Source organism: Psittacula echo, assembly GCF_963264785.1.
Source record: "Psittacula echo genome assembly, chromosome: 1".
Classification (NCBI taxonomy): domain Eukaryota; kingdom Metazoa; phylum Chordata; class Aves; order Psittaciformes; family Psittacidae; genus Psittacula; species Psittacula echo.
The window spans coordinates 139,138,818-139,164,191 of NC_137735.1; the positions used below are offsets into that span (position 1 = coordinate 139,138,818).

Consider the following 25,374-nt stretch of genomic DNA (forward strand, 5'->3'; position numbering starts at 1 on the left):
ATTACTAAAAAAACCCCCTTCCAATCAAATATTTTTAAACTTGACATTCCAGCATCTTATTTCACAAAGACATTTTAACATCTGTACTAGAATCTCTGAGGAACTGTGTACTGAAGAGGGAAGCTTTTCATATGTTAATTTTAGATTTAAAAGAAAAATCTAAACTTGCTGGTGTTTCAGAAGATATTTATGTTTTCCTTTGCCTGTGCCTTTCTGGTATTACATAAGTATCCCTGCAAGTTGCTTGCAAGACACTTCAGTTGCAGTGTGCAGTATTTGGTATCATCCAAACAGTCATAAAACCCTTCATCATCCCAAAAAGCATCATGCAAGGAAGCCTTTATAAATAGAATGTATACGACAAGGTATATGATCCATATACAGATGTGCTTTTATCTTTAAAAGTATTTCTAAACTCTTACTGTTATTAATTAAAGCCAGGAATGTGTGTTTGAATTGCATTGATAAGTTGCAAGGTATAGTCAGAACTACAAAATGAAAAATTTTACTAAACAAAGATGTGAATGACAACACTGTTGTCCAGCATTTAAGCCACATGTAACTATGGAACAATCCCAGCAAAAACATCTCCTCAGACTCTGAAAATATACTGTCTTGATCTCTTGGTTTGATGACAGTGGGAAGTCCAATGTTTTGTAACATTTAGATATTATTGCAACACAACCGCTATATTAGCTCTCTAGAAAAGCACAGAGAATTTATCAGTCATCATGATTACATATATATATATATATATGCCAATTCTCTCTTTTCTAACATAACTTAGATTACATTGCTCCAAGGTACATTTTAATGATTACAATGTTTTTTAAAAAATGACACAATGCAATAAGTTGTCTAAAACTAAACTGAAGCAAAAAAAACCCAAAATCTCAAACCTAAAAGTTTAAAATACTTGTCAATTTGACTAAAATGCATATTTACTCAAGTTCCTTGAGCTTTCATTTTTTCTTCTCCCCACTGGAGGAACAATGTCTATAGTAATTGCTCAACACTACTCTGGCTGTAGGCAGCTTCATCTATGCAGGTTTCCTCGATTCCCCTTGCAAATAGTTTCACTAACTGGCAGTGAACCCTGGAAAATATAGAGATCAGTTAATAAGAAACAAATGGATACTACACATTTAATTCTAATAATCCATTAATTTTAAGCAGTTGGACAAAGTTCCTTGCTCCAGACTACAGAAAACACACTCTCATTTTTGATACAGTCCTTTCCTGCAAAGAAGGTTGGATGCTTTCACGTATCCATCACTCAGGTTATTCCTCTTTTCCATACACAGAGTTGTATGGGGCACTTAGATGAGTTGATTTTATACAATACACAATATCTATAGAAATCACTTTTGGACTGCTAAGTGATCATGTTTAATGGACACACTTGCACGTGAATATTAGGTATTTTTGCTTTCCTTTGTTCTAAAACAACAAACAAAATCAACCAAAAAAACCCAAACAATTCAATCAAAAAGCCCCTTCAAATTTCACAAACCTCTATTCCCTTCTAATTTGATTATTTGCACAACTGCAAACTTCTTTCTTCACATTCAAAGGCTGGAGATAAGACTCAGTGCTGTGTGTCAAAAAATATAAAGTATGGGACACACTCATCTGTAAGATAATGATGCTTACTTAAGTTTATGTTTAACAGGAAAGGCTGTTCCTCAGAGTAATAAGGTACTCTGCCCTTTTAAAAAGAATTCTCCAACACAAGCATGTAGCAGTTCCTAAGAAGTTAAGTATGACTCCAAAGGTAGGGCCATTCATCCTTCTCAGTGATCACTTACACTTATTCTCTGGAAAAGACTCCAAAAAGGATATATAAAAAAGTTTATTATCAGAAGACCCAAATTTGCTATGTAGAGGCATTTTTTGGGCATGTCTTTGTGAGCATCTTTAAAATCTGTGAAAAGTCCTGATGTTTATGGAGAAAAATAATCAATGCTTACCTCACTTCAATTGCTGAACTCTCCAGGGTTTCTCCATCACAATTCCAGGTGCTATTAGCAATATTACAGCAACAGGCTGGGTGATCTCTGCAGAACTGGCCAAACCGTTTCTTTCCCATGTCGGTGACATTGCTTTCATTGTCTTCTGAAAGCTTTGAAGTAAATTGAAAACTCTTCACCCGATGAACATCTACAAATGAGAAGTCAAACTACACAGAAAAAAACAAATCAAAACAGGCAATTACAACTAGTTAAATACATTTGATGTGTAAAGCAAGTCAGCGTGCAGCATTCTGTATTCAAGTCTGTCCGCTCCAATTTTCTAGAGAAGCTTATCTAAGGCAGAGAGTGATTTTTGTTTTTAAAAAGCAGCACAAGTCAGAAACAATAAAGCCAAATTGGAACATTACTTTTCAAGGGTCCTCTTCAAGTGGCCATGTTATAGATAATCAGGTAACAGGTTTTGTGATTATGAGTCAATGGGGTATAAATCATGCCCTATAAAAACTATTATAGCATGGAACTGAAGTCAAAAAGGTCTGGATTGGATCTTTGTACCATCCTCAGGACCTGTTCAACTACAGCCCTTAAGACACATGGGCTTTTCTGAAAGCCTTCTGCTCCTGCATTTGGAACAATGTCCTGAAGGTGAGAATTCCATGGCAGTGTGATCACATCCCAGAGCTGGGTGTGTAGGATAAAAAGAATAGAGAGCAATATTATTACATTCTAACAAAATGAATGTATTTTTAACTAGTTAATTTAGCTAGAAAAAGTAGGACAGTTAAAAGATCGCTCTTAGAGGATGCAGACTGTAATATCATAAAAATGCTTTAAAACAGGCTTCATAAATTAAGGGAGCAATCAAATTAGAGGGTGCCCCTCACAATTTTTTAAGTTTTCCAAAAGGGGTTTCCCACTATTATGGTAGACACTAACCTGAAGTGAGGACAACCCTGCATTTAATCTGCACTGCAAGACCAGCATACGCCAGAGAGAAATGGGTAGGAAGCACTGGAAGTGGAATGGCCACAGTAACAAATCACAGAAAGCATCAGATTTGAAGGGACCTCCTAGGTCTTAAGTTCTCTCAGCTTTTAGCCATAAAAAAGGTGTCAAACTCCACTCTTGTAAGTAGAGGCTCATGGATACAATGAGGCTCGCTAAGCGGTTTGAGAATCCAAACAGCTTAGTTGCAAAAACTGGTTTCCACAGCTGCACAGAGCCACCCATGAATGCTCTCATGTCTCAAGTCTAAGCAGAATGAACTTGCTTGATAAATGTTGAAGCCAGTTTGAAAGGCAGCCAAGGAAGGCTTCAAATAATCAAAAATATCAAGGGAGCAGTGAGGGTGAGTGGGAAGGAGTGAAGGGAAGAATAGGAGACAGAATAGCAGGAAGGAGGAAAACAGACACAAAATGTCCCAGGGAATGGTAATGTGACAATAAAGAGAATCTATACTAATCTTTCTACAGAGGAGGAAGAATAGCATCATAAACGAGTGAGATTTATTATTTTTTTTATAACTGACTATGACACCAACCCATCGTTCAGATAACTTCCAGAACACGTTAATATCATCAGGTTGCGACAAATACTAAATGTGTGTGTTCACAGCCACAGCTCTGGTTTCAACAGTTACTACAATCCAAAGCAGTGATGACTCTTTCCTTATAGTCTATCCTGACAGCTACAACATACACAAAGGATAATTTTAAAGCCAAATGAATAAAGCTCATATCCTGATCACATATATGCAGTAAAATTCGGCTAAAAGCTTGCACTTTACAACCAAACTACAGCTCTGGCAACTTTCCTCTAAACCACATTTTCATGCAGCTTACAAAAAGTGATTTATTATTCTTCACTACAACTTCTACCTCACTTATGTTGCACTGCTGTGAACAGTTTTTCATGACAAATACATGGGGGCACCACTGTGATGAAATCACTGTAAATATTGTCCAAAGAGCAAATATATGGAAAATGTTATAAAACAGAATTCAATTAGAAAAACTGGACTTTTGTTAGAATGCTACAGTCAAATATTTGACTTAGCTAGAATGATTTACTTTAACGGTACACAAGATGAGATTATGTCACCCAAAATGCATAAACCTTTTTTAAAAAACAAAGAAAAACCAACAGACATGCTTTGTAAATGTTTTTTTCATATAAGAATATCAATATTTACAATTTAGACTGACACTGGAGAATTCATTGCCAAAGGGAACACACACCTGATCATCCTGATTTGTATGTCTGACAAGATACCGTAGAAAATCAAATCTTGAGCATTTACGAACTAGAATGAGGTCAGCTGAGCCATCCGCCAAATGAGCTGCTGGTGAAAGACCTTTTGGACTTCGTGGACAGGCACAGCTCATATTTACTGCGTTAATGGCTAGAAATTTCCCTTTAATAATCTTCCATTCTTCTTCTTCTGAAACACATCAATAAAGGCATGGAGATAGGTCATGATTTGATCTACTCAGAAGAACACTAAGAAGCAACTATTGTTGGCAAGTTTATACTGCCCATATTCAGGTACTGTCAAATATCTAAAACTGCATTTTTAAAAAATAAATTTATTTTTCATATACTAACAGAGCAAGTTTCTTTCTCCCTTCACAGACTGTGATTATCTACTAAAACTGATCACCATTTCTGACATATGCACATCAGATTCAGAATCAGTGATATTTGGGTAGTCTGTTTCCACCCCTACCCCAAATGTCTGAAGATTAATACTATTAACAGAGTTGAACTTTCCTTTGCATAAATTTTTACAAATTTCTGGAAACCAGTACAAAAGTCTGCTTTCAACATGACAGTGTTCTGTTAGAGATCAGACCTAAACCAAGAGGCAGAGGAATTTTCTAGAACAAAGAAACAGTGGCAGGCACTGCACAGAGTTGTCATCTAATCTGTATTTTCTTGAATATGGATTAAAATAGATTTAAAAATGCCTTTGCATTTTTATATTACACATGATCACCTTCCTCACTGCAAAAATAAAAAGCCATAAAGCAGCCATAACACTCCTATTCCCTTCTCAATATGAGTGGATGTAGATACTTCAAACAAACAATTCCACAGCAGTAATGCCTGCAGAATAGTCTATGAAGCTACGCACAGTTCTAAGACTGGAGTTCAGGCGTGAAGTGCCACTGCAGATGATGGGGGTAAAATTAAGGACTGAACAGAAAAATGATAAAGTTTGTTTATGTAAGCTTATTAAAATTTAACCATGAAACCACAGCAAGGTTGACATTTTGAGGCATATTAACTGGTACAGACTTAGTAAAGTAACATTATTCAGTTCCCCACATTTGCGTTATCTTATAGTTATTTTCAAGCTGCTTCTCTGATGGGACTACAGATGACATTTATGCTACATATTTCATGTACTGAAATTCTGCTGTTCTTTACTGTCTTAGTTTTAAGAACTTTGCATCTACTTTAAAGAATCATTTTTTACAACTGTCAAGGTAATTGAACCTAAAGCCTATGAGGTTGTGAATGCTCCATCCCTGGTGGTGTTCAAGGCCAGGTTGGATGAGGCCTTGGGTGGCATGGTTTAGTGTGGGGTGTCCCTGCCCATGGCAGGGGAGTTGGAACTAGATGATCTTAAGGTCCTTTCCAACCCTGACTATTCTATGATTCTATGCATTCATTTTGGATTGATCTCTTCCCAGCCTTATGCATCAGAAAAAGAAGAAAAAAATAAGAAAAAAAAGTTTGGAAAGTATGCTGCATTTGTTCTTTGCTCTTTGAACTTTACTTGCTTCCTTGAATTTTTATTCACTGGAACTTCTTACTATATACACTTCAGCAACAGAACCAGGAAAAACAGAACTCGGAGAAAAATAGAGCAGGATTATAATGTGACAAAAGACTTAAAGGAAACCAAAAACTTTATTCTTTTTCCATCTACACTATCCTATCTATCTCCTGACAAACCAAACAGTAAAGGCAAGACAAAAAAAAAGCGGCTCTTGAGTTCAACATTTTCACATCAATAGCCAGAGTGGTTTTAGAATTGCTTGCTTTACTGCTGTTCTTTTTATGTTGCTTTCAAATAGTACAATACAGAAAGAAATAATTTAAATCATATTCAAAAGGTGTATCTTAAGAGAGATGAGAAAAATTTAAATGTCAAACTACAGAACGACTTTGTTCAGGCTGTAGGCAAATGACGAGGCCCTGCTCAGAGATGAAGGTAACTGAATAGAACACACGAAACTATTACAACTGGAAACATCTGGGTCCACAACTATACAACTGCTTATTTACAAGTTTTCTGATATATAAGCAACAAAATAAAATAACACCCTTTACTGATAAATCCTTTTGTTGTTTATCTGAAAAACATTAAGAATTTAGTCTACAGCATGCTACACGTGTTAACTTTTAAGGTATGCTCACTGCAATAAATAAGCCTCAAATTACCTAAGGTAGAATGCTTATGAACGTTACTGTAATAGCTTGTTTTCACCTGGTGGGAAAAGTACCATACAGTATAAATTTCAGTATGTTAATCAAAAAAAAGCTCTACCGTTCCAGTCAGAATCAAGTCAGGGTATTTATCACATTTTAAATGACCAACTGCTTTCGTAAGCATTCAGTGGGGTGCATCACTGTAACAGCACAAATAACTCACCAAAAAAAATCCTTCATACAATACAGCAATCATAAGCTCATTTCAACTGTCTATTGCGTATAAATACATGGCAAGTTGCTGAAATCAGCATCAAGTACTAACACTCAGTGTTTACTCAGCACATACACATAGACTTTGGCACAAGACAAAGAAATACATTCACTGACAGCCAATGCAAGCATCCTTCTAAACTTACCTAAATTGTACACAAATCAAGTACACAATGAGAGAGTCAGCCAACACACCCTGCTGAGTAAAAAACTTGTCTGAGGTGGTGAGTTAAAATCCTTTTCATTGCAAATCAACAGTAGCTGATTGTTTTTGTTTGCTTACCAGTAGTAAACAGAGAAGAGACTGGACTGCAAAGAAAGCCAGCCAGCAGAAGTAAAATGGATTTAAGTAAACAATATCCTACATAATTACCTGCTTAATGTCTTGTGCAATGCTGGCTAAAGCAGTCTTGATTGCTTGATAACATGTGGCTGTCTCCTGCCTGTGCTCCATCAAAGCTAACAAAATGGCAGATTTAAAAAAAAAAAACAAACAACCCTCCCTCCCCCAAAACAATAACAAAAATCCTCCACAAACAAAAGGAAAAAGCTTCATAATTTTGAACTACAGTTATTTCTCAAAAAGACAGGGTTTGTTGTTTTTTTTTTTAGCCCTTACCAAAACCCCTACTATCACATTTAGCTCCTAGGAAAACATTATGCAAAGCAATTTCTTTAGCTAAATCTAGGCATAAATTAAAACAACTCAAGAAACACTGCAATCTGCCCATCTGCTGACTACATCAAAGATCTAAAAGCAGTAGCTGGGAGAGGAGCACTATATATAAGCATGTGTAACATGAATTCAAGTTGGCATAGAAATCTATATACTGCCTTTATGGTACCAATGAATCTCTATAGTATGATGACACTTTTTTTGCTAACAAATGTCTAGAACCTGGCAAAGACACTGTGCAAAATAACTGTAATTATAAGAATCCAGGTCATAAGGGCCAACGGTTGTGTCAAGAAAATTACGGGTTTAGGCACTGGGCTTTACAAGAAAATAAAAAATAGAGTAAAGGCAGAAGCAAGCACCCGTGGGAAGGCTTCCTGCTGTTTAATGAAGGGTTTATCCAAGATGACAAACTCAGATCAGAAGCAAAACTCAGCCAACTGAATCTTATATCTGTTACTCCAGCAAGGCCACAAGTGCTTTCCATTAGGACACAGTAGTCAGAAAAAGACACAACTAGGAAGATGACAGCACAGAATCCAGTACATCGACAGTTGTTTTAACGAAAGGAAGGAAGAGTTGTGCCTATAAAAAAAAAAAAATCCCTGGAAGTGTAGGCAAGGGTTGGAACAGAAGGAAAAAAAGAGAGTAGAGATAACATAACAAGAGAAAGAGGAGAGAAATCTTATTTATCATTTATACTGAGTATTGGTGGGGTATTGTACTGAAATACTTCAGGCCACTAGATTGTTATTAGTTGTCTAAGTTCACTGCCTCTCATTTTCTTCTTAAACAGCTTTCCATAGGGTGACTTTTGCTCTGGAAAACACAAATTTTTAAACCTGATCTATTCTAAAAGCTGTCTTAATGAACTGCTTCCTTCTGTGCCGCCTCACAGTTTATAGTTGAGCCCTTCTCGCAAAAAGAACACAGAGTCCTAGCTCACAAAATGTATCTTACCTGAGGAAGGAAGACCAAACCCACTGAAATATACAAGTGACCAGTACAATTTATCAGAATTTTCTGAGGTTTGGATGGAGAAGACACCTTACGTATTTTCCACATATTTACATGTATTTTTCTTAAAGAAACAATGTAACTCACAATAGTTAAAAAACCCAAACCACACACACACTTGAACTGATATATTCTGAAAAACAGTAATTTGTATAATATTACACTATCATGCTTTTTCTGACAAATTACCTTCATGTTTTAATCCACACTGCTTCTGTTGTTGTGCCAGCTGTTGCTCACTTTTCTTGCAAATGTAACATCTGAAAGCAAAAATACCACTCAGTTGCTGAAAACAGAACTATTATTCAGTTTAACTTTTTTGTTTTACTCAATCATTACAAGATCTCCCTACCCCAAGATGCAGCACTGCGAACCTAGGAGGCTGGCCTTCCTTGCATCATGGACACACAAGGTACAGCTTACTCAGATACAGCTGTTGTCCACCAGGATCGCAAAGTTCTTTTTGGCAGAGCTGCCTTCCTTGCCAGTCAGTACTATTGCATGAGACTATTCACCCATGATGTTTACCTCTTCTGAGCTTCAGGAGGTTCCTACTGGCCATTTCTTCAGCCAAGGGGCCTCAGAATAGCAGCCCTGACTTTCAACATGTCAATCACTCTTCCCAATCCAGTACCATCCATAAAACTGCTGAATGTGCACTCTTTGCCACCATCCCAGTCACTGATAATGATGTTGCACAGTATTAGCATAGAATACTAAAGGAAACAGTACCAAAGGCCTTGCTAAAGTTAAGGTATGTAACACCCACCATTATCCACTCATCCACAGGCCTTTGGTACCTGTAAGTACCTGTAAAGCCTCGAGGAAGACAACATCAGTGGGAAGTGGGGCAAAGGAGTAATTTTCTATTACTTTTCCCTACCTTTTATCACTAGGTACCCCATACTACTAAGCAGCAGGCCCACAGGTCCTTTAGCTTTGATTGCTATACTTACATAATCCCTTTGTAAGAAGTAACACCTTTCACATGCCTCACTGATTTCAATTCCACCTGAGTTTTGGCTTTGTCAGCTCCATCCCTGTGTGTTTAGACTATGTCTTTGGTTTCTTCCAAAGTAAACCATTCCACTTGCACTTTCTTTTTACTTCTCAGATACTTGCTCATTCATGTTGGTTTTCTATCAATCATGCTTATTCAAGTTTCTGCATATCAAAATGGGCTGATCTTCTGCTTTGAGAAATTACCAACTCTCCTGGGTCTCTTTGTCCTCTGGGGCAGTCTCTCATGGAATCTTGTCAAGATTCCTGAATAAACGGAAATCTGCTCTCCCGAAGTTCAGAGCTGCAATTCTTCTTCTTGTCTTGCTTACTTCTCTCAGGATTTTAGACTCTGTAATCTCCCAGTCACTGCTACCCTCAATTTTCATATCCCCCACTTTCCTCTTCTGTAACAAGACCAGCAGAGCACTTGTCCTGGTCAACTTGTCAATCACCTGCGCGATCACTGCCATCACCACTCCAGAACTCTCCTAAACAGTTTGTACCCAATCCTATTTCCCTTCCAACAATTATCAGGATGTATAAAATCCCACATGAGGCAGCAGGCACTCTTTACTCTCCAACTGAGACCTGGATAACAGTTTTCTCCCTCTGGACTTTCTCCTACATCAAGGCATCAGATGGATCAGAATAGTTCATTTAGCTAGTACTGGAGACCATGATCTGCAGTATGTCATAGCACTAACACAGCAGAATCTCAACAACTTCCATGTAGTTCCTGGACAAAGTTTCTGGCTCCTTGGTATCCTGCTGTTGCATTTGCTGCTGTAATAACTACTATACCTCTGATAGATACATTAATATATAAAGAGCAATAATAAATACTGCTGCATAATTTCAAGCAGGTGAAAGCAAAGAGAAAGGAAGGAACACTGGGAGATTGAGGTAGGTTCCCTGGTTGAAGAAACAAGTGAAGAATAACACAGAATTTATACAGCATTGTAGCTGTCTATAAAAAGAGTGCTAAATAGAGTGATTACTGAGGACATATCCTCAGGACAAGCCATGCCAGCTGTTGTCGTGGCACCAAAACAACCACCAAAATTGCTAGATCCAATTACAGTGCGAACATTTGAGAACTTCTGAATAATTATTTCTATTTGTAGAAGCCATGAGGCATCCAGGCATTAAATTTATCAACACTAACACAGCATAGTACCCTCAGCACCTTGTAACTGGGTACCATGCTGTTATACTGGGCACTGTTCTTCATTTAAAATTGTGGGAGGAGAGGGAACAGCTAACAAAGCCTTATTACATTTCTGCTTACCTAATAACATGATGCTCTCTTTAATAATGTCAATGAACCTTTTTTACAAGCTTGTGTCTTTCAGAGTAAGTGTTCTGATATCAGAAACAACATTTCTGCGACATCTATTTATGTACATGCTGCATGTCAAATATCCAGAGTTAAACATTAGCCTACCCTGTTCTGCAGGTATATTTATCTCGTGGAGATCCCAGTGTGTGTTTTGCTGGTTGAAATGAAATTGTTCCTTCATAGTAATGATGAGTAAGAAAAGTCTTGAAGCCTACATATATATAAAAAAGTATTAAGCAGCATTACATCATTATAAATCCACATTGCAAATACCTCTGCATACACAGAATCATAGAATGGTTTGGGTTCAAAGGGACCTTCATGAGAGCCGAGTAGAGGGGCAGAATCACCTCCCTCGACCTGCTGGTCACACTCTTTTGATGCAGCTCCCTCAACTTTCTAACATTTGCCAACAGTGCCATTACTACTCAACATCTTTAAAAGCCAACTAACATTTTAGCTATATATCACTATCAAATCTTAAAATTGGCCTACTACTACTAAAATTCTGCTTTCGCATCTTCTTTCCCTAGCATAAGACAAATCAAAGAAGGCAAAAAATACTCTCCAGTAGTAAAGAATTTATCCAAATATTGCTAACTAGGCTAAACCGCTCATCTCTATAATTAGTGCTAGAAGAAGAACAAAATCAACAATTCATTCCATCACCTGAATGTCCAAGACAGAGGTGTTCTTAACTTTAACTGACTGAAAAGAATGTCAAAATGATTATCACAGAAGAGATACTACTTCTTAGGTAGATATTACTAGATCACATATATTCAACACAACTTCAAGGAGTGCACTATAAGCGCTGTCCCCAAAGTTATGAACCTCTACATAATGTGATCCGATGTACATGGTACTACAAGGAGTTTAAAATCAGGTTCAGTCTATTTCTGATGTTTAAAGACTTCAGAGAAGGTTGATTTGGAGAGAACATCAACTGCTCTGATATGTTTATGTGCTGTCAAAGAAATGCAATAATGACACAAATTACCTGAGTAGTCATATCTCATTGGACCCATCCACCGCTTCTTTTCACTATCTTTTAATACATCTCCGTAAAAACCATAACCCAGTAATGACACACAGTACTTCAAAAACGTGTTGTTATGATGTACAGAACAGACATCCAGAGGCTGACAGTCACCTATGAAAGTTAAAAGTGCAAGGTTGTATTAAGACTTCTTTTGTTTGCAGCTGCAAACATGATAGTAACTTTAATGTTACAAAAATTAAAAAACTAAAAACCATTGTATTTATGTCATATATGTCCTATATCCATATATATTGCTTATACATGCAGAAAGGGAAAATAATTTTTAATACTAATTTCACTAATATTTAAAAAAACATTAAGCAGTAAGTGAGAAGAGGTCAAAATGCTAAAAATTTATAATGAACAATATACATTCATGTACCATGTAGCAGTAAGTGGGGATGTTATGAAAGGGATCAAAGTGATTTATACATTTACCAGATACTACTTAATCCTGTATGTCATTCTATGAGATGATATGTCATGCTATCAGAGGATAATTCAATCTGGAAGGGGCCTTAGGAGGTTCCTCATCAAACCTCTCACTCCAAGCAGGTTCAGCTATGATATCAGATCAGGTTATGCAGTTATTCAGTCAAGTCCTGAAAATCCCTAAGAACAAAGCATATATCACCTCTCAGATGTCCTCATAAGGTAAGCTTTGGAGTGGTAGTGGGTTTGGGTGGAGTCGGTGGGTGTGTATATTTACATTTAATAATCCAACTAAAGTCTACGCATCTCTCTAAACCTAGTCCAATGGCCTAAACTCTACATACGCTGAACAGAGTTAACCATAAGTTAGTAACAGAGAAGCACATGTGTAAACTTGTGCAACACCAGCTCCTAAACCTCTAACTGTTAAGCATACAAGTGATAATGAAACAATGGTCATTAACGCTTACACATCATCATCTGAACTGAAGACTACCTTGCACAACTTTTCAAATTCAGTATTAAGAACTGGGTGACTATGGTTCTTCAGTATGTGGCAGATAGGATGGACTGAATAAGCGAAGGTCCCTTCTTCAGCCCTTGTGCAGTTCAGGTCCTCCATTACTAGATGATTTTGAGAAGTGGCAATGTTAGCATCTCTAATGATGATGACATGTCAAAAAACATTTACTGAAGAGTAAGTCTTTTCTTCCCGAGTTCCTCCTCAAATATATGACTTACAGATGGTAAGAATGGGAAATCATCAGCTAATTCCGGGCAAGCAGAAGCCATATTTCTAACTTGGCATGGAAGCACTGAATTGCACAGGACAATTGGGGAACTAGTACAAAGTGCAGCTATTCAAGTGTACATGCACTTGTCATAGCTTTCTTTAAGAGAGAGAAAGAAAGAAAAAGTGTGCAATAACTTACACTGCTTATTGTATTTTACTGTTATTTTCAAAAGCGTGTGAGAATGCCTGAAAACTTAAGCACCAGATATAAAGCTTCAAACATTATGATCCCATGAAAACAATGAATTACAGTGGAGAAAGCAATTTATTTTTAACCTCCTGTATTCCAAATCACTTAAATTGCAGACAAAAATTTTGTATTTCAACTCAGCCATTATGTTCAAATTGTATTTCACAGACATACAGAAAGAACCAAATGAGTTAGTGGCTTAGGCTATTTTCACCATTTTCATAACAAAACAGTGAACTATGATCACCCACCTACAATAATATGAAGAGCTGACGTCACTGGATCAGAAATGCCAATAGTTGAATAGCATACGCAGTCTGTTGATCCTGAAAAATAAACAACTAGAGATTAATTAATATCCTTTCAAAACACATATTATTGGCACGATTCTCCAAACAAAAGCACTATGTTCCTTTGGCTTGCCCCTTTCTATTTTATGGAACAAAATAAATACAAGGTGTCGTGGTTTAAGCCCAGGCCGTAAATCAGAACCACGCAGTCCACTTCCCCCCCCACCTTTCTTCCCTCCGCTCCTGGAGGGACGGGGAGAAGAATCGAAAGAATGCAACTCCCATGGGTTGAGATAAGAACAGTTTAATAACTAAGGTATAACACAAATCACTACTGCTACCACCAATAATAATAATGATAAAAGAAATAACAAGGAAAAGAATACAACCGCTCACCAACCGGTACCTCGCCCCCACCCTGCAGTGATCCAGCCCTTCCGGGCCCTCTCAATTCTACATCCTGGGCATGATGTGCTATGGTATGGAATACCTCTTTGGCTAGTTTGGGTCAGGTGTCCTGTCCCTGCTTCATCCTGGCTTCTCCTCCTCCCTGGCAGAGCATGAGACTCACAAAGTCCTTGGTTAGGGTAAACATTCTGACCAGCAACTGAAAACATCGGCTTTATCAGTATTATTCCCAGGCCGAAAGTCAAAACCACAGCACTGCACCAGCTACTAAGAAGAAGAAAAACTGACTGCTGCTGCTGAACCCAGGACACAAGGATACCAATATTATGAATTAAAAGGCAACTTTCCTTCTCCCCCTCCTTCCCTGCAATAAGTAGAGTTACTTCTCTCCATAGAAAGTACAAATATTTTCACTACATAAGCAATAAATATATAGCAGTTAGTGAAGGGAAATAAGTTAATTCACATAAAAAAAATCAGGATTACATTACAGCTTTTATTGCAATTAAGGGTGGAGGGGAAGGAAGGCGTATGCTGATGCTCCTTTCCTCAAGATTTTTCAGTCATTGAGATCTCATGAAAAGAAATTAACTGACATCCTAGTTTTTGGGGGACAGATCTAAATTCCAGGCTGCCAACACCCTCTCCTTCTCCAGTTGCATCTTAAACCAGAAACTCCTGCTTAGTTCTATTATTTGAAAATTAGTAAATACTTGCATTCAATAATTAGTTTATAGATAGGTGAGCAAAGTAGATAGAGATATGCCTTTACAGTCTTGAACAAAAGACCTACAAGAAGAAAGGGTGGAAGCTTTAGGTTTCACCTATATTCTGTCTTTGCAAATAACTACCTGCAGGCAACTCTGCAGTCACTACATCCATTCAGTATTTTAGGTGCTGGCTAGAGCCAGGAAATTCTCCCTGATCCCTATAAAAAGCAATCTAAGAGCCTAATGTAGGGTTCTGATTTCTGCTCTGCAGCAGGGACTTAGAAGTCGGGGCCAGACATACCAAAGCATACTCGTTGCAATACCCAACTCCAAATTCATCTTGTAGCTTCTCCTATCCCTTCCCTGAAATTGAATTTCTTTAAAGCCAAAGTTGGATACCAGAAAACATAAAGTTATTTTGTCCGCATATGCATTCTCAGATTTGCTACTAATATACCAGCTGAAGAACAGCTCAGATACAGAGTACTTCACTTCTGAGGCCTAATCAAATTGAAATAGAAAACTGAAAGCGGAGGAATGAACAACCACTATTTAAAATGCACTTTTAGTCCTTTCACACTTTGGAAACAGTCAGGGCATATATAGTTGTCAACAGGAGCAAAGAAAACCCTTTCCCCTCCAACTCTCAGGAAATAGACACCACTTCCCCTACCAGCGAAGGGCATTGAGAGAAGCTTCCATCAAGCAAATGTATGCTCTCTACAAGGTTGAGGTTCAAAATGGTGCAAGTGGACCATTACAAGTATATGCTGTTGCACAGGAAATGGGACTCCAATTTTTCTCAGTATTGCAACAGAAAAGGTACTCAGATGACGTTATTATGCCACATTTGGAGTTTTATAGCCAAAAATATTCAGTAGAGTTCAGATATTGAAGCTATGCTTTACTGCCATTTTTTTTCAGTTTCATTTTGCCTTCTACATTTGTGAATTTCTATTAGGCAGAAAAGAAAATTCTCACTACTTTTGAAAAGAAAAATAAATATAGAATAGCCAACTAAAAGGTCTGACCTGAACTTTTACTGATGAATGTACACTATTTCATCCAACTTTTCCCATTTCTTCAAGATATGTCTGCATTCTGCTTCCAGAATTACCTTAAGTCACATTTGTCTTGATGCAAGCAGAATTTCCACACTCTTACACTATAGAATCATAGAATAGTTAGGGTTGGAAAGGACCTTAAGATCATCTAGTTCCAATTCCCCCACCATAGGCAGGGACACCCTGCCCAGGTAGGAGAAGAAGAGGGATTCACTCAAGCTGCATTTTAACACTGAACGCTTACGTCCCTGTAGTATTCTGTAGTCAATTAAAAGCTGATTTATCTGTTGGGCAATTTTATAGAACTTATTTTTATTTCCATTTGTTAACTAGCAAGGGAGGGCTAAAGTCAGATCTGAAGTCTGAAACTAATTCTGAGATTCTAAATAGGAGGCTGGGGAAGACACCAACAGTGTTTAACAACTGCCAAATCATTCCTCTTTCCCAGACGTGCCAGTGGAGTACCAACTACAAGCAGTGAAATACTGGCTTTTTCTCTCTCAGGGCTGGTAGTGCAGCAACAAAACAAGCATCATTCCTGACGTACATTCTAATAGAACATAACTGGTCATAACACCACACCAAGCATGAATCTAACAGCACTAGTTTAAAAGTCACTAAAATGTTCATTATGACTAACGATTTGTATCTCTTTGAATACTTCATAACCAAACAGGAATTCTAGACCAATAAGTGGGTCTTGAATACTCTACAGGCTCTAATATCTGTACTGACGAGATGCCCCCTGCTATAACATGGATTTAGATGCTCATCTTACATGCATACATCTAAACATAAGCAAGAAAATTTGAGTATCAATTTCAAATTGTAACTCACTCTAAAGGGAGTGCTGCAGATCACTCTGCTTGGCTTCCAGCTGCTACTAGCACAACAGCTTGTCTTGCATAAGGCTAGTGCATTGCAATGATAGTGGCACCATACCACCACATGTAGATAGCTGAATCCCAAACTAAATGTCCAAACTGTCCCAGCTAAAGAAAGCTCTCATCCCAGGTATTTTGGTATTAAGAGCTTACCAAAAATATGAAGTGTGTAGAGGGCACACTGACTAGTCTTTGTTAAAATACATATAATTACTTTGAATCTTTACCATGTATTTATGTATACTACAGCCCAGTTCCATTACCCATTTTAGCCAAAGTCTGTCTGTTATTAGGAGTTATCACAGAGCCACATAGTTCTTTATAGGCAAGCTCTTCTGCATCTTTTCCCTCCCCAAACAAACACTATTTTTTTTTAAATAAATCAATTTAGTAATTTAAAAATTATCAAGGAAATCCTTCCTTTTAATCATAAGGAGAAATGATCGAGATATGTATTTAAAATATTAAAGAGTATGTACTCCCCACAAACCATTTTTGCAAGATTAAAGAAACCAAAGTGATGGACTGCACTACATAGAATACAGCACAGCTAAATCCCCAGATTTCCCCTTTGCATGCAAATATTGCTAGTTATTTGTGAGTAGACAAGTTACGCAGACAGGTGCTCAGATACCACCTTGCTAGCTTTAGTCATAGAATCAAAGCGATAAACAAAATCTGATGGTTTACTGGTTGTACAAAGAGTTCATCTCATTGATGCTGCAGAAAACCCTCTCCTCACACCCCCAAAAAACCACCATACCCAAAATCAACCAACCAAAACAACAAACTCCAAAACAAAACCACCAAACAAAAACAGAATCCCCAAAGTGCTAGAACTACTAATCTGAAAAATTATTAAACCAGAACACACACATGCTGGGGGCTTCAAGGATTCTTTTTTGTGCTTTTATTGATGGAAAACTACACAGATTTCAAAGATCTGGAAGCACTAAACTGAGCATATGACAGAAGCAATTCGGCTAGATGTTGATGCTGTAGAAAAGAGTAAATTTAGTAAAGAAATAAATATTTTAGTGCTCCATATGAGATATCCTTGACAAGGGCAAGTGCTTCCACAGCACAATCCTCAGAGATAAATTAGTATGGCAACAGGATTCTGTACTGCAAACAGGTAAAATTACTTCAGTGCGGATCTCATACATTTGAAGTATTTTTGTTAAGTCACAATCCACGCAGTCACCTCACGGACAAAATACTAGATGAGTCATGCTAACAACTGAGTAACCGCATGCCCTTGGGCAAGCAGCATTGAGAATTTTGAAAAAGTCCATACGGTGACTTTTCTGGGAAGTGACTTTCAAATGACAAGGATCTGATACATTCAAAAGTAAGGGAGGAAGCTGCTGTCACAGGGAGAGATGAATGGCCTGGTCATACAGTCATGTTCCTACTCAGAGTTTATACACCCTCCTGAGCTGTCTTTAGTATTCTCAACTTCTACAGTCACACATCAACGTGCTGATTATAATCACATTGCATGCTTCAATCCATTAGAGTTTATACCTCGACCACCATGAAAGTGAGAGGGATCTGGATACACTACATGCCTAATTCACTATATCAATTAACACTTTGTATCTACACTTTACTCCATCCTCCCTAGTGCAAGGAAGATCTTTCCCCTATCTCTAGGGTAGACTGGCAGACTTACTTGTTTTTTGAAAAACAAATGCATTAATAATATGCCACAGCACAGATTGAAGTAAGATTTCTTTTTCCTACCTACTGAGATCACAAGAGTATTTAATCTAACCCATGCTCTTTTACTAACAAGTCCTCCAACAGCAGTTGAAAGCTTTGTCCTCCTGTTCTATGCCGGGTTTAGTGAGAAGAACAAATTACTTCGGCTTGCTCCAGAGAGTATAATTTTAAAACTAAAACATGTGGATGAAACCTCAGTACTATGTGTCATAAGATAAATGATTTCTCTCTTTTTAAGTTCTATAGAGGCACTCTACCACTCTGAATGCAGTGAGAAACCATGGCTGAACATGCTTTTAAGATTAGATGACGCTAAGAGGAAGTAATAACTAAACAGAAGTTTTTGTAGGTGTGCTGACTTGTGGTTACCACATCGCAATGCAAAATTTTGTTAGGTTGCTACAACCTCTAAGTACTTTTAACAGCAAATCTGTTTACAACAGCAATCAGTCAATTTACACTGGCAAATTAGAAGACTGGCCGCAACTAAGAGAAATTTGGAAGTTAAAACTGCTATTTGAGTAAAAGCTTTATTCATGCCAATAAAAACACTGGTTATTTCATAAAAATGTACCATAAAACACAAGAATAAATAATACTTTTTAACCAGAAAACACACTAAGGAAAGACACACATTTGTTCAAGGAAAAGAGGGCCAAGCAGGGTTTGCTCCAGAAAGTCAGTCATGATTTAGAAGTAGCATCCAACATTAAAAAGGAAAAAAGAGCCTGCACAGTGGGATTCTGCTTATGAAATAAAGCCAATTACTCAGAAATGGTTATATAGAAGAGAGCTTTTTAACACTAAATCTCTTTCATTTGTAATTTCAAGCCCTTGTGTAAGTAAATTGACAATTTCTGAGCAAAGATTAAGTCTGCTGAACTGTTAGTTTGAATACAGACACTGTTTAATCGCAACCGCAAACCACAACCTGCCATGCTTCTGTTAAAACAGCTTGACATTAGGAAATAAATGATAAAAAAAAAAAAGAGAGAAAAACACCAATTCAATGACACCTTACCCGAGGCTCCTGTCCTCACTGAGAAGCTGTCTCCATGTATCAGAAGACACACAGAGCCTTAGAACTTACTCTCTGAACTATGGGCTTGTTTTCAATATCTATTAATGAGATCTTAGGATTTTAAGAAAAAGGTTGGTTATAAAGGACTAAAAAGAGCATCATGGATGAAATTTTTCTAAAAGCATGATTTATATTTCATTATTCCTTTTGACTTGCAGTATTTTAGGACTGTCAGTTTAGTTTAAATAAAAGAAAAGTAGTTTTTAAGGATCTCACTTACTTTGGAACAGACTTCTTACACTAGTCAGGGAACTACAGGATCTGTTGGGGTCAACACACAGTCAGAGCTCCATTACATCAAGCAAATATGAACTGAGAACAGCTTCACCAAGGACTGGAAAAAAACCCTCTTGCTGCCTTCCTGACCATCTGCAATGCATGGGTTTGGCTATTTCGTATACAATTTAAGGTCCCTGTGATGACTACATGTGTTAAGAAAGAGTTCAGATTCGTTCAGTGATTTGACTCCCTTTTTCAGTAAACAAACATTTCCCCATATCATATCCATATATATAGTAATATATGATCCACATATATAGTAATGGATCATTTTAAATATTGTACAATATACAAACAGATCAAGATACGAATTATCCTCTGTACCTCCAGAAACTTAATTAACAGAACTTCAGCTTGGAGAAAACACTGAAAACATATCACTGATTACAAGGCTGCACCTCATGTTAGTTCAAGGAATACAGCATGCAGTATACATTCAATAGCAAACAGCTACAATGGACAAAGCACACAAATACTGAAGTATGTAAGAGAAGAAAGTGACTTAATACATGTTAGCCATACTAAAATATCAGTGAAGATCATACATTTTGGTTGTTAACTGGAAAAAATGCACTAAGAAATTGTTGAAAAAACAAGGTTAATCTTTCAATTTTAACATGATTATAGTTAATTTCCTAATACCAAGGAAATAGATCATAATATTGAGGTTCTATTTTTTCAATTGTATCCTTTTATGGTCTCTAATATCACAAGTAGGCAAAATCTTCTGAAATCAACCATGTAAGCAAAAACCTTTAGTCCAAGAACTTTGCCCAAATAAGGGAAACAAAGGATAAAGCACTTCAAATTCTATTCTTGTTAAGCTTACTATACAAACTGATTTTAATACATAGCTTTAAAAAATAAAATCAGAATATACTTATATATAGTAAATGCTATAAAGAACCCTTAGGGTGCTACCTTAAAAGCAGAATGAAAAACTGTAAGGGGATATCTACATTGGAACTTTTAGATCTCTAACTCTTGTTGTACTGCAAGCAAAAAAGGGTTAAGCTTCTTCCAAGCAACAATTCAGACTATTTGGGTTTGGATACATTCTTCACAAAGATACAAGTATAAAATTAGTCACCTAAAGCCAGAGGGTACAAATATATTATTTCACTTGGTGTATTTTTATAACCTTTGCTAAATTTTCTCATAAAGTCTGTGTTATAGTTCTACTCAGAAGCTCATAAAGTTTATTTCATATCACAGTTTTTTAATTCAAATCCCAAGAATCTGACAAGAAAGCGAACAGCATAGAAAAAACATTGAACTGTCCATTTGTCTTCACAGAGTCCCCAGAATTGCAGATGCTATTAATGAGCTGCAACACTGAATCTAGTCCTGGAAAAGAGAGTCATCTTGTAAGTTCATTCTTTGAGGAATCTTTAGGGACCAGTTGGGCAGGGTGAAGCAACACCTGGGACAGCAAACTTAACAAGACTGATACAAAGAGTGCCTATGGTCAACAAAATCATAAGTTTATCTCCAAAGATCTAAATTTCAAGGATGAGTTTGCTCAAATGCCTCTCAATGACAATAGTCAGGACTGTCTGAAAAATCAGCTGACATGGACACAGAGAACTGTGAACATAGAGCACCTCTAAAAAGAGGCAGAAACTGCAACTTATTTTGGAACTGAGAACTCTTCCTCAGCCATAGCTGCCTTTTGATTTTTGTGATGACAATGGGAAGTGGGGGAGAGAGAGGAAACATTAGCAGTTTTTGGAGTTTGCCAGACCAGTGGGAGATTTTCAGTGCAATTCCAACTAAATCTGTGGAGCATTTGGAACTGGAGAAATACTTACCAGGTAAGTCTCTGTTCAGTAGATTTCACTCAATATGTTCAGATGAGCAAAGGTACTACTTTCAACTACTTATCTTGTATTAACACACAATAAGCCACACACAGAAGAAGTAGTAATTAAATTCTGAAGTTGCACATTAAGATTTATTTCCTTTACAAAATACCCCTCCCAAATAAAATGGCATGTGATCAATAATTATACCAGGATACAAACAGCTTTAGCTAGGTGTCTTTATGGAATATCATTGCTCATATCTTACACCTAAATTCAAGGAGTTATGAATAAGTAGATATTTCAAGAATAAATAAATAAACTGAAAGTTAACCCTCTCTTACCAGCAGGAATTATGCCAATCCTTATATTGCACTGGACTAATGGTGCTTTGGGATTATTTTGATCTATGCCAGAGTCCTTCTGCATTCTTCCAATGAGACCATGCATCACTTCACTGAACATGCCGTCCCCACCAACACAAACAACACTGCCAGGAAACACAAATTAGAATGCACACTAACAGTCAATAAACAACACAGCAAGTGTTCTACTTAGGGCATGCACTGGGCACATCAAAAATAGCTGGTCTATTCTTCTCTTCCTTTTTAATGTGATATAGTTGCCCACAGTCAACTTAGCAGTTACAATCAAGCTACACAACTGCAAAGGCACCTACACATCTGTAATGGTAGTAAAAAATGTTGGAATGCAATCTAATATCTTTATCCTCTATTGCTGTGTGCAGACAGACAAGGATCAGGGGGAATTCACTATACAAGGGAAACACTGAACAGGATTGTACATACAGCTTTCCAAGTAAATAAAATGGAAATAGCATACCTTTACTAACAGTGAAAAATTAAGCTAATATTTGTGGCTTCAGGCAGAAGTATACTTTACACTATTAATTTAACAGGGATATATATTATATAAAAAGTCAAAAATCAGAAAAGTGCATGCTTGCATTCTCTTTTGAACATGCTGAGAGCCCAAACAGACAGAAGTCATGTATATCTACTTAATCACCCATAATGAAACGCAGAGTTCTACATGTTACCAAATGCAAAACTTCGTTTTGCAAACGTAATTCAGCTCAGAGCTGATGCAGCAGCTACACAGATCCACAATATGTTAAAGCTCAGTAGAGAGTCCACAGCCAAGCAAATACTAGGAAGTAAAAGACTATTTTACAGCAGTATACATTTCATGCACAATAATCAAATGCACACCATGAACTCCAAAAGCATAAACTATTTCAAATATATTTGAAAGGCACACATGACAAATCCAAAGTTATGCAGGTAGTCCCCAGCACACATGTTTAGGAATGCTTACTGTTATCTATAGCAATCATTTTCAGTGCATAAGCTAATACTTACTCTTCCACATAGTCAGCAACAGACATTGCAGAATGAGCACTTGTTCATAGGACAAGTTAGTTTATTTAGTTTTTAAGTATTGATGATTTAAGTCTACTTATTATTGTATTTTCAGCAGAAGCTTGAAAAACCCCAGTCATTTTTTCATGAATGGGGAGGACAGTCTTAAAAATACACACTGTCCAATTCTGAGTCAAGACCTAAGAGACTGGGAGAGAAGGAAGAAAACAATGTTTGGGTTTCATTTTTATAATGAATCTATCGTCTCATAGCTTAACTACATTATTCCTCAGCTTTAGCCTGTCTCATCTTTCTGTGCAGACTCTAAGAAAGTGGTTGAGTGGACAAAAATTTCCATGTCAGACTACTACTGAGACAATATTGACCTTGAACTATCTATAACAAATACTATATCCAGGCTCAGAGATGACAACAATATTAATGCCTAGACCTATAAGATAAAGAAGTTCCTATACACAATATTAGCATGACCAAACTCAAAGCAAAAATCAGATGTGAAAAGCACGCACGCGAAAGCCCCTAGCAAAGAACTACTGTAAGAGAGATCTTCTTAGAGCAATTCTTACATTCTGGTTTTATTTTTCTAAAGGACTAGCATTTCAATTTTTAGACAGGTGGTAACAGTAAACTACATATGCTAAAAGACTTCAGGACAGCCCACAAGAAAAACAAGTTTTAAATGATCTATGATCCCTTCTAATCTCAACCATTCTGTGAACTAATTCAAACGCTAGGAAAAAAAACACCCAACCTGAAACAGCTTTACAAAGACTTGTGCAGTAGGTATATGCGTAAGGAAGTGATTCATACATGCCAAACTTACTCTAAACGTGGACAATATCTGCATAGTATTACAGCATGGCTGTAGTTCTACACAGCAATGTATGAAAACCTGATATATTGTAACTGAATGAATATTTGAAGAACTGTCTTTGAAGAGAAGCTGTTCTGTCACTGAGCTATTAGATTAGTACACTTGCCATAAGAAATTCTTTAGAGATGTATTTAGAGATTAAATGAAGAAACTCATCACTGAATGAAAAGAAAGAGCCAATCTCAGAAAATAGTGAACAACAATTAGATGCAGGAATCCAAAGAAGCTTTTCCTGTACATGTAAGGAGTCAGTCAAGCTTGGAAAAATGTGTATTTATGCAGTTCAGCCATTTTTAAAATCTTCCATATAGCTATGTGATCTGTTATTTAAAAAGTAGTATTAATACAAGAACTCCTTAGTAACATCACTGTTCACCAGAGAAACACACTTGTACATGATGGACAAAAACTAGGCTTGGAAAGGCAGGTTGTAGTTCCCAGGCTAACTGCCATTAAGGCCTAAACTGGGGATGGAAGAATAATGAGATTCTAAAAAGATGCAGTGCTCAGGCCAATTGTTAAGCTCAGTCATGTTAGAGAGAGAAAGACCAAACCTCATCCCTCAGAAAGGGGGGAAGCAGACTAGGAACAAAGCCTTTAAATGCTTTGTAAATTCTTACTTCTACAATTTATCAACATCATGCCCTCACTCGACTTCTATAAGGCAGATAGATCTGCTCCCCTAGTAAAAGTACTCTGAAAAGATACAAAGTGTTTTATTTTTGCAACTTACCAGTTTAAATGTACCTGTCAACAAGCACAAAGTACTATTTTTATATTCTCTAGTTATAACAGCTTATCTACAAAGGTTATCCATACATTTGCATGATTTTCCAGCTATGTAACTTGTTTCATGTCATGAACTGGAAGCTGAATGACTAGCTTATTTATTAAAATACTCTGCTTCTACAGCAGATTTAATAATGGAATGCAATTTCACAATTCAATTAGATCTTCTTTAAAACAGTAATTCCACAACAGAACAAACACAAATAAAGCCAAATTATATTTGAACAGTCCTACATAGCAAGAGGAACTATCTGAAGCTTTTATAAACAGTTGCTGTTTTTCATACACAGACTGAATGCTACTAATGCAGAGTTCTGGACTCATGTATACGTCAAGATCACCTTTACCACAAAACATTTCAAGGTAGCTTTAGGGCTATCAGCAAATGCTCAACTTCTGGACAAGCAGAATTAATCTTACATTCATCTTCTGAACACAGATCTCATGAAAACATTGTTACACTACACTTGAAAATACTGTGTGTTGAACAGGTCTACTGAAACAGTTTAGTTTTCCTTTGATACTCCTTAATGTGGATCTCCTATGGAAAGGTACATGCCCCAGAATTTTCAGCTGTTGCAATAAACTGTCAGCAATGAAGGCTACTTTCATAAATTAGACACAAGAATAGATTACAGAATATATCGACTAGAAAAAAAGGCAAGTGAGGTTACTTACCCATCATATTTATTAATATTAACTTCAAATAGATTGTCCTTAGCATGGTTAGCATGTTCAGTTACTATGAAGAAATAAACACATTAAAAATTATGTATAAATAAAATGATATATACTACAGTTATAGAAATTTTATTATTAATTCATTATGATTCTACTCATAATGATTCTATTATCAATGTGACCAACAGCCTGCCCATAAAATGTATTTCA

General features: G+C 36.9%; 1 protein-coding gene across 1 annotated transcript in view; it reads right to left on the reverse strand.

Moving 5' to 3' along the window:
• Positions 1-996: 996 nt before the first annotated feature.
• CERK (ceramide kinase) overlaps positions 997-25,374 on the reverse strand; it is a gene marked incomplete at its 3' end in the record, with an annotated part of 39,239 nt that continues 14,861 nt past the window's right edge. Inside the window, exons 5-13 of the mRNA XM_080638945.1 lie at positions 25,162-25,225; positions 21,762-21,907; positions 13,426-13,500; positions 11,718-11,870; positions 10,823-10,928; positions 8,566-8,636; positions 4,211-4,413; positions 1,971-2,179; positions 997-1,096 (exon numbers count right to left, since the gene is read on the reverse strand). Coding sequence (XP_080495071.1) covers positions 997-1,096; positions 1,971-2,179; positions 4,211-4,413; positions 8,566-8,636; positions 10,823-10,928; positions 11,718-11,870; positions 13,426-13,500; positions 21,762-21,907; positions 25,162-25,225 — 1,127 coding nt within the window. The remainder of the gene's footprint in view (positions 1,097-1,970; positions 2,180-4,210; positions 4,414-8,565; positions 8,637-10,822; positions 10,929-11,717; positions 11,871-13,425; positions 13,501-21,761; positions 21,908-25,161; positions 25,226-25,374) is intronic.